Source organism: Gekko japonicus, unplaced genomic scaffold (genome assembly GCF_001447785.1).
Source record: "Gekko japonicus isolate JY-2015 unplaced genomic scaffold, Gekko_japonicus_V1.1 scaffold761, whole genome shotgun sequence".
In the NCBI taxonomy this organism is placed as follows: domain Eukaryota; kingdom Metazoa; phylum Chordata; class Lepidosauria; order Squamata; family Gekkonidae; genus Gekko; species Gekko japonicus.
In genome coordinates, this window is record NW_015177030.1 from 205,881 (window position 1) to 215,479 (window position 9,599).

Below are 9,599 nucleotides of genomic sequence, written 5' to 3' on the forward strand. Positions count from 1 at the left end.
GGGGAAGGCCTCGGCCTCTCTGCCCTGGTGTTGGCCCTCCTGAGGAACTGGTTGGCCACTGTGTCAGACAGGATGCTGGACTAGATGGACCCTCACTGGTCTGACCCAGCAGGGCTCTTCTGACGTTCTTCTCAGGGGAAGGCCTCAGCCTCTCTGCCCTGTTGCTGGCCCTCCAGAGGGACTAGTTGACCGCTGACTGAGACACGATGCTGGACTAGATTGGACCCTCCCTGGTCGGTCCAGCAGGGCTCTTCGGATGTTCTTATTCAGGGGAAGGCCTCAGCCTCTCTGCCCTGTTGCTGGCCCTCCAAAGGAACTGGTCGGCCTCTGTGTGAGACCAGATGCTGGACTAGAGGGACCTTCCCTGGTCTGACCCAGCAGGGCTCTTCTGGTGTTCTTATCAGGGGAAGGCCTCGGCCTCTCTGCCCTGTTGTTGGCCCTCCAGAGGAACCGGCTGGCCACTGTGTGAGACGGGATGCTTTACTAGATGGACCCTCCCTGGTCTGACCCAGCAGGGCTCTTCTGGTGTCCTTATCAGGGGAAGGCCTCAGCCTCTCTGCCCTGTTGCTGGCCCTCCAGGGACGTAATTGACCGCTGACTGAGACACGATGCTGGACTAGAGGGACCCTCCCTGGTCTGGTCCAGCAGGGCTCTTCGGATGTTCTTATTCAGGGTGCTGCTGTCATCACTAATGTCCCTTCCGCATTGATATTTTGGCCATAATAGCAAAACAAAGGTGGGTAGGAAGGAAGGAAGGGGAGAGGGAAGGCCACAACACTGCCCCAAATCCAGCGCTACCAACCCCCACCCCACCCCGGGCTTATTTCTTATGCAGAAGCATCCAGAGAAGAAGAGGAGTCTTCTCTTGGCGCCACTGAAACCTCCCGGACAGAAGGAGCTGAGGAGGAGGTGAGGGGCGCGAGTCCTCCCAGGGTCTGTGGCTTGAAATGGCCTGTCCTGAATTGTCGATTCTTGACTTTCCTGGTGTACTTTCCGATTCCAGCCTTCGGGAACTGTGGTGGGGAGTGGAGATGGTCTGTCCGAAAGAGAGAAGCATGCGCGCTACCACAGCATGGTATGTGAAGACACAGGGGTCCCCCCCCCGGACCTTACCTGACGGGGTGGGCAGGGAGCTCTCTGAAGCCTTTACGAATTCTCCTTTGACTTCTTTGGGTGAGGTCAAGAGGTTATGCGAGTAAAGGGCTCAGGACTTGGGAGTCTGAATTTCGGGGGTGGGGGCGGGGTTGTGAGGTCACATACGGCCACACACAGGAGGCTGCCTTCTACAGAATCAGACCTTTGGTCCACTGAGGTCAGTTTTTGTCTGTTCAGACTGGCAGTGGCTCTCCGGGGTCTCAGAGGCCCGGTCCTTTTAACTGGAGATGCCAGGGATTGAACCTGGGGCCTTCTGCATGCCAAGCAGAGGCTCTGCCCCGGAGCCACGGTCCCTTGCCAGTCTTATGAACCCCTATGAAGCTGCCTTATGACGGAGGGAGCTCCCGTCTCTGGCCCCAGCTCCTGCCAACCTAGCAGTTCGAAAGCAAGAAATTGCAAGTAGATAAATAGGGACCGCTTTGGTGGGAAGGGAACAGCGTTCTGTGTGCCTCGGCGTCTAGTCGTGCCGGCCACATGACCATGGAGAAGTCTTCAGACAGCGCTGCCTCTTTGGCTTGGAAACGGAGATGAGCGCCGCATCCCTAGAGTTGGATTTGACTGGCTTTTGAGCAAGGGAAACCTTTACTTTTACCTACACGGAATCAGATCTGTAGTCCATCAAGCTCAGCATCGTCTACTCAGACTGTCACTGGCTTTCAGGCAGGGAGGTCTTTTGCATCACCTGCCACCAGTGTTCCCTCTAAGTTGAGTTAGAGTGAGCTAGCTCACAGTGTTTTAGGCTCCGGCTCACACATTTTTGTCTTAGCTCAGGAAGGGATGGCTCCAGAGCAAACTAATTTATGTGGCAGCCAAATCGCTCGCTCACAACTTTAATGCCAGGAGCTCACAAAGTAGAATTTTTGCTCACAGGACTCCACAGCTTAGAGGGAACATTGCCTGCCACCTGGCCCTTTTTAACTGGTGACGCCAGAAATAGAACCCAGGACCTTCTGCATGCAAAGTAGAGGCTCTGCCACTGAGCCACGGCCCCTCTGTCTAGGGTGAGATCTAGAGCCGTAGACCATTAGGTCAGTATCCTGGGTCACCTTCCTGGCTGCAGACCAAATCGCACCTGTCCTAGGTACGTTCAGGTGTTTGAGAGAGGAGGCTGGCCCAGGCTAACCACCGCTCCCCTCCTGCCCCCCAGGTGGAAGAGTGGGAATGCCGGCAATTGCAGGAGACCCTCCGCCTGGACGACCTGCCCATGGACCCCGCTCCTTACCGCCTGCTGGAGAAGGAGACGCTTTACGAGGTGGGGGGGCGGAGGTTTCTGCCGGTTGGGGGGGGAGCCCTCCTGGCCCACAGACTCCCCCAGGGTCTTGTTGCGTGGCCATAGAATCCCCACCAATGCTCATTCTGGGAGTTGCTAATTAATCTGGGTGGGAGAATGGGAGGATGCGAGTGATTCGCGGCACCAGGACACGAGGCGACCGATGCCAAGGCCCCCTGGTCCCTCTCTCGTCTGCCCCCCCACAGTGCCACGATCTCTTCAGCCTCCTGGGCCTCCACATCGCTTACGTGACCAACATGGGCCGCCTGGTTGGGGTGGTCAGCCTCAAGGAGGTGAGTGCCGGGGGGTGGGGGGTGGAAGCACAGGGGACCTGGAGTCTCCCAGAGTATTCTCAGGAGCCTCAACACCCCCCTGTGGGCCTGCCGGGGGGGGGGTCACTCTCCAGAGGAGGTAGAGCCAGAAATGGTTTCAGGGAGTTTGGGTTGACAGGAACACCTGAAGCTGCCCCCTGCCGAACCAGACCCCCCCTGGGCCTACCAGGGTCAGTCTCGCCCACTCAGACTGGCAGCCGCTCTCCAGGGTCCCAGCCAGAGAAAGGTCTTTCCCACCCCCTGACCCTTTTTAACCAGAGATGCCGCCGGGGATTGAACCTGGGTCCTCCTGCATGCCAAGCAGAGGCTCTCCCACTCAGCCACGGCCCCTCCACTGTGCAGGGCTGAGTTCCGATCCCCACCCTGAACCTCTCTGTCTCTCTCTTCCCTCCCGTCAGCTGAAAAGTGCGGTGGAGGGGTGCGTCAATGGCACCTTTGCTAGCCGTGCCCCACAGCGGTCGCCGGGGCCCGAGGACGAGCAGGAACTGAACGTGCGGGGGGACAGCCGGCTCAGCAGCTCCCTGGTCTAGGGGGGGCACGTGGATGGCGGAGCTGCGCATTCGTACACCCCCCCCTGGTGTCGCCCAGTTCGCTTGGCTCCCTGCACTCCCTCACTGGATCATGGGTGACGCTTAGAGAACGGGAGGCTCTTGGGAGTGGCTGATTTTTCTGAACTTGGGGGGGGGGGCTTAAAAGCCAGTGGGGTGTAGCGGTTAAGAGTGTTGGGGTACGATCTGCGGCACCCGGGTTCGAATCCCCGCTCTGCCCAGGAAAGCTGGCTGGGGGACCTCCGGCTAGCCACTCTCTCCACCTCATCTCTCTCTCAGAGCCAGTTTGGTGCAGTGGTTAAGTGCGCGGACTCTAATCTGGGAGCACCGGGTTTGATTCCCCCACTCCTCCACTTGCACCTGGCTGGATGACCTTGCGCAAGCTGTAGTTGTGACAAGAGCTGTTCTTGAAAAAGAGCCGTTTCTGTCAAGAGCTCTCTCAGCCCCACCAACCTCATACAAAGTGCCTGTTGTGGGGAGGGGACGGGAAAGGAGTTTGTGAGCTGCTCTGAGACTCCTTTGGGTAGTGTAGTGAAAAGCGGGGTATAAATCCAATCTCCTCCTCCTCCTCCTCCTCCTCCTCCTCCTCTCAGGGGCAAGTGCGAGGACAGGAGGGAGGAGGGGGGAACCACATCTGGCCCCCGTTGTGGGGAGAGAGGCAGAGTATAGATGACAATACTGTAAGCGACGTTGAGTCCCCGGTGGGGGAAGGAAGTGGGGTATAAATATCTAAATGAATAAAAATGCATGGCAGAAGATTTGAGACACGATTCCAGACTGAGCAAATCAAAGGTCGGGAACTGTAACGGGGGGCCCGGGGGGGGAGTGGGATTTGGACAGGATCAGGCCCCCCCACCATACTGACCAGATGAACTAGGCCAGGCATGAGGGCAGCGGAGGACATCAAGAGCGGGGGCCACCCGTGCAGAATGCCTCGACTACCAAGAGTTTTCTCCCGAGAGACTCTGGGGAGTACGGCTGGCAGTGGGAGAGCGGCCCACAGGCCTCCTTTGTCGCGGCAGGAGCTGAACCTGGCCTAGGCGGGCCGGCACGGCTGGCCAGGGAGAGCTCCTTCCCAGAAGGACGTTTAGGCTCCTGGTTGTGACTTCTGAGGATGGTTGACGCAGGTGGGAGAGCCCAGGAGGAGAGTTTGTCAGCTGCTCGGGAGGGCTGCGTCCAAGGCGGCCGTGCCAGCCTGCTGTAGCCAATCAGTGCCTCCCCGGGAGACACCCCGCCCGGCATCTTCCACTGGGTCCTCCTGACCTGCCTTGAGGGGTGGAGCCAAGTCTGCTGACTCATCACTCTCCGTGTTGTTTTTCTGAGGTTGCCCAAGATTGGTAGGCTTGCTTGCCAACCTCCAGGTGGGGCCTGGCATTTCCCTAGAGTTGCAGCTGACCTGCGGAGGACAGAGATCAGTTCTCCTGGGGGTGTGTGGGATGGCTGCTTTGGAGGGCAAGTGGGGTGGCATGAGGCTCCGCTGATGTCCCGGCCCCTCTCCAAACCCTGCCCTCTGCGGGCTTCACCCACCGAGTCTCCATGGAATTTCCCGGCCTGGAGATGGCAGCCCTATTTGCAGGGCTGACTGCACTTGGGATGTGTCCTGTGCCGCTTTGTTACGTACCGATGGGAGTCTTCTGTACTCGATGGAACAAGACGAGGAGGGGCAGCGGCTGAGTCCGAGACCCTCATCTGCTCCTCGGATTTGCACCCATTTTGCTTGGCTGTGGTGGCTCCCAGGGTGTGTGTGTGTGTGTGGGGGGATGTTCTGTTACAAACCCCTTGCTGGCACCACCGCCCACGTTGGCACTGCCCTGCCAGAGCTCCCTAGGGAACAGGTGTGATCAAGCCGTTTGGGGCTGTCCTTCAGCATCTGGAATCTCTGATGGGCGGCAGAAGCAACCAGATGCTGCCCCCCCCCATTTAATAGTTGCCGAGACAGGGACTTGGGGGGTAACAAGCCCTATGTGTGTGTATATATATTTTAAAAAACCACATTTATTGTTTTGCCAACACCAAAACTGAAAACCATAAATCCAGCAATCCAGTAAACATGACCACACAGCTGACGTATAAAATGTCCGGGTGGGTTGGGGTCACTGTTCCCTCTAAGCTGAGTTAGTGTGAGCTGGCTCACAGCTTTAGCCCCCGGCCCACACGTTTTTGCCTCAGCTCAGGAAGGGATGGGGCTCCAGAGGAGACTACTTTTTGCAGAGCAGCCAAACCGCTCGCTCCCAACTTTAATGCCCGCAGCTCACAAAGTAGAATTTTTGCTCACGGGACTCCACAGCTTAGAGGGAGCGTTGGTTGGGGGTGTCCTAGGAAGGTGGGAGGGAAGAAGGGTGGCCGTTCCTCCAGGCTGCAGGCGAGATGTAGCCCACCCCCCCTCCATCACCTTCCCTGGCCGCCGAGTTCAGGCCGCAGTCCCCTCCTCCCATCTCTTGCGCAAGGCTCCGCACTTTAGACTTTCCTACCTGCTGCCTTCGGGAAGCTGTGAAGTGGGGAGGGATATGTGTGTGGGGGGGATGGGGGGAGTCAGCACACCCAAACTTTCTGGAAGTCGACTGGGGCCAAAAGGATTCAGAGCCTAGGCTGGGGGGCACGGCCAGGCCCACGTTTCGAGGGGGGGCGTCGTCCTCTTCGAGTCCCAGGGTATCAGTGTCCAAGGGTATAGCGGGAAGGGGGGGGCAGCAGCATCCATACGAGGCGGGAGGCTGATGTGTCTGTTCAGGGGCACTTCCGCTCCACGCACTGCTTCCCCCCTTCTTCATACTCCTGTTTGGAAATCCACATTTGCTGGAAGGTGCCCTGGAGAGAAGACAAGGGAGAGGAGAGGAGCCTGGGGGCCCTTCCCCCCCGCCCCTGAGAAGCTGCTCTCCTGCCCCCACCCCCCATGAGCCCAGGGTCTCGGTTCCCAGGAGCCCGCTCCTCCTCTCAAGGAGCCCCCCACTCACTAGAGAAGCCAAGATGGACCCCCCAATCCAAGGGCTGAACCTCCTTTCCATGGTGCTGTTGCTGGCGATGAGCTTCAGCCGCATGCTCTGGTTGGGACGAGGAGGGGAGAAACAGAACAGCGGGTATTAAAGTCCCCTCTTGTGCCCTCCGCCGCCAGAGGGAGCCACCCCAAGGGGAGTGCTGCTGACAGTTGCTTCCGCACCAGAATGCTTTAGTGCTGCTTGCTAGTTCCTTGAGATGACCCACTTGGAGAAAGTTGGACCCAAAGAAGATCAGTAACAGACACACACGCACACACCCCGGCGGGGGCGGCCTGCATGACCCTTCATGTAAAAATCTCCCGTGGCAATCCGGCATTGTGTGCCTCCGAGCTCACTGAGAGTCATGGTCCCCCCAGGGGGCTCCCTGCAGCCATCCCTTTCCGCCTCTCTCCTTTCTGCCTCTGGGTCCCGGTCTAATTAATTACTTCCTGCTCAAACAGTCGTGGCCCACAGCAGTCCTCAGTGGATCTTGAGCCTGCCTTTGTGGCAGGGCGTGTCTGGGAAGGCATTAATTATGAACGTCCTCCTTCCAGGCCAAAAGGCGTCTTATTAATGTTTTGTTTCATTACTGTAATTGAACAATTATGAAATTATTCTTGTGGAAATGAATGACCAAACATTTTGGCTGCAAAGAGGGAAAGCAGGCCTCAAAGCTGCTTGCTGTGCGTGAAGAAGAAGAAGAGGAGAAATTGGATTTATACCCCTCCCTTCACTACCCGAAGGAGTCTCAGAGCGGCTGACAAACTCCTTTCCCTTCCCCTCCCCACAACAGACACCCTGAGAGGTAGGTGGGGCGGAGAGAGCTCTGACAGAAACTGCTCTTTTTCGAGAACAGCTCTTATCAGAACTAGGGCTTGCCCCAGGTCATCCAGCAGGTGCAAGTGGAGGAGTGGGGAATCAAACCCAGTTCTCCTAGATTAGAGTCTGCGCACTTAACCACTACGCCAAAATGAGAGTCAGAGTCAAGCTGAGAAACTGAAGCCACCAAGAGGGAAGGAGCCGCATTTAAAGGGACAGTGGCCACTGGAGGCCTTCCACAGCTGAGAGAGAGATGGAAACCTTACTTTAACAGATCACAACACTGAGCCCTAAATCACACTCTCCCATTTGGTTCTGGTGGGCTCAGCCGCCAAGCCATGCTTGGTGAACGGCACTGGAGAGAGGATCGCCTGGACCTTTGGCTGGTCCATCTCCAGCCCAGAGGCACATGATGCTGCCATAATGCCGAATGAGAGCACCAGTCCATCAAGGTTGGTCTTGTCTACTCAGACCGGCAGTAGCTCTCCAGGGTCTGAGGCAGAGAAAGGCCTTTCCCATCACCACCTGCCTGATCCCTTTCTCCTGCTCTGCTGGAGGTGCCGAGCAGAGACTCTTCCGCTGAGCCACGGCCCCCCTCCAGCGGGACACCTTTGCAAAGGCCCCCCATGCGGCCTGCAGTCTTCCTAGCGTAGCTGCCCGTACGGAGCCTAATCCGGCACCTGCTTCAGCCACGGGCATTGTTTTGAAATGTCCACACCCCTTGGTGCCTTCACCACCCTCCCTCCACCTTGCCTCCAGAAAGGCAATTTGGGACAGCCGAGCAAACCGAGAGTGCCGCGTATCCTCTTGACCTTGTATAACCCAGCCGGAAGAACAGCTCTATGTGACCTGAGAGCCTCCATCCTACATTTCAAACGCTTTCTGGCTCAAGCCAAGGTGGCCTTCCCCTTATTCTCTGCTGTGCGTTACAGACCCTGACCCCACCCCACTCCAGCTCGCTCACACGCTCACCGGTGGCGTTTTCTGTGACAGTTCTCGGTTGAGGCGATCTGTAAAACCTTGCAGCAAAGTGGTTCCGCCGGTGACGATGACACTGCCGTAGAGACCCTGCAGAGGAGGGAGACCGGAGGAGCTGGTGGTCACCCCTGACCAACTCCACAGCTTAGAGGGCACATTGCCCCTGACCCCCCTCCCTCAGGCCTTCACTGTGGCGTCTCCCCTCTCTGCTTTTCAACAAGAACAGGACTCTGTTGCCGGAGCCCTTCCTTCTTGTCCATTCCCTGCCCACTGGGACGTGTCTCCGCACACAGCAGGGAAGTTGGATTTCCTCATTCCAAAGAGAGAACTTAATGTTCGTGTGTGTGTGTGTCTGTTTTTAAATCTTGTTGTGAACATGCTGCTGTTATTAACTGTTGTTAGCCTTCCTCCCTTGTTTTGGTGTTGTACGTTTAGGTAGGTTTTTACGATATATTTTATAATTTGAAATGGTTGGGGATCCGGCATTAGCCACTTGTTAGCCGCCCTTAGCCGCTTGGAAGGGCAGGATATAAATCTCAAAATAAATAAATAAATAAATAAATAAAACGCTTTTAAATAAATGTGTGGAAGCTTTCAGGCAGCACAGAACTGTTCAGCTAGATCTAAGATAAACACAGCAGAATTGTGGCCTGGTTATCAGTGGGATTCAGTGGCTGCAACCCTCGTGTGCCACCTTTTGAACTTCTGCCCACTGTTCAATTGGGCATTTCCATGCTGGCGACGCCCTTTTCGGTCCCTCGATCCAGCCACTTGTGGGCCTAGGCAGGAGTCTTCTGTTCTTATAGAAAGGTTAAAGCGCTTGGAGCTCTTTAGCTTGGAGAAACTATGGCGGAGGGGTGACATGATCGAGGTTTATAAGATTATGTGTGGGTTAGAGCAGGTCGAGAAAAAGGTCCTTTTCTCCCTTTCTCACCATACAAGAACTCGTGGGCACGCCATGAAATTGCTGAGCAGTTGGGTTATAATGGATAAAAGGAAGTCCTTCTTCACCCAAAGAGTGATTAACACACGGAATTCACTGCCACAGGAGGAGGTGGTGGCGGCTACAAGCACGGACAGCTTCAAGAGGGAATTGGATAAGCATATGGAGCAGAGGTCCCTCAGTGGCTAGATAGGAACTCTCAGTCTAGGGTAAGTGATGCACTGTATTCTTGGTGCTTGGGGGGGGGCAACAGCGGGAGGGCTTCTAGTGTCCTGGCCCCACTGGTGGACCTCCTGAGGGCACCTGGTATTTTTGGCCACTGTGCGACACAGAGTGTTGGACTGGAGAGGCCACGGGCCTGATCCAACATGGGCTTCTCTTATGTTCTTAAGAGGGCAGAATTAGAGGAGAAGGAAGGGAGTGACTCACCGGCCGGATGTCAATGTCGCACATCCCGATGCTGGTCGTGACCACGTGGCCGACCCCTAACATCGTGTTCCCAGACAGGCCCTAGAGACAGGGACACAAGCAAATACACAGACTTGCCCTGCCTTTGTACTCCCCCCCCCAGTGCTCCCGCTC

The 9,599-nt window shown here is 56.6% G+C and overlaps 2 protein-coding genes across 2 annotated transcripts in view; one reads left to right on the top strand and one right to left on the bottom strand.

Moving 5' to 3' along the window:
- The window catches only part of LOC107124418 (chloride channel protein ClC-Kb-like), a 28,649-nt gene extending 25,362 nt beyond the window's left edge, over positions 1-3,287 (top strand). The window contains exons 16-20 of the mRNA XM_015427883.1: positions 836-909; positions 1,004-1,075; positions 2,303-2,407; positions 2,632-2,718; positions 3,156-3,287. Coding sequence (XP_015283369.1) covers positions 836-909; positions 1,004-1,075; positions 2,303-2,407; positions 2,632-2,718; positions 3,156-3,287 — 470 coding nt within the window. The remainder of the gene's footprint in view (positions 1-835; positions 910-1,003; positions 1,076-2,302; positions 2,408-2,631; positions 2,719-3,155) is intronic.
- A 2,305-nt stretch (positions 3,288-5,592) lies between these two features.
- ACTL6B (actin like 6B) overlaps positions 5,593-9,599 on the bottom strand; it is an 11,637-nt gene continuing 7,630 nt past the window's right edge. The window contains exons 11-14 of the mRNA XM_015427884.1: positions 9,447-9,527; positions 8,069-8,164; positions 6,257-6,343; positions 5,593-6,110 (exon numbers count right to left, since the gene is read on the bottom strand). Of these exons, the coding sequence (XP_015283370.1) occupies positions 6,030-6,110; positions 6,257-6,343; positions 8,069-8,164; positions 9,447-9,527 (345 nt within the window). The 3' untranslated portion in view covers positions 5,593-6,029. The remainder of the gene's footprint in view (positions 6,111-6,256; positions 6,344-8,068; positions 8,165-9,446; positions 9,528-9,599) is intronic.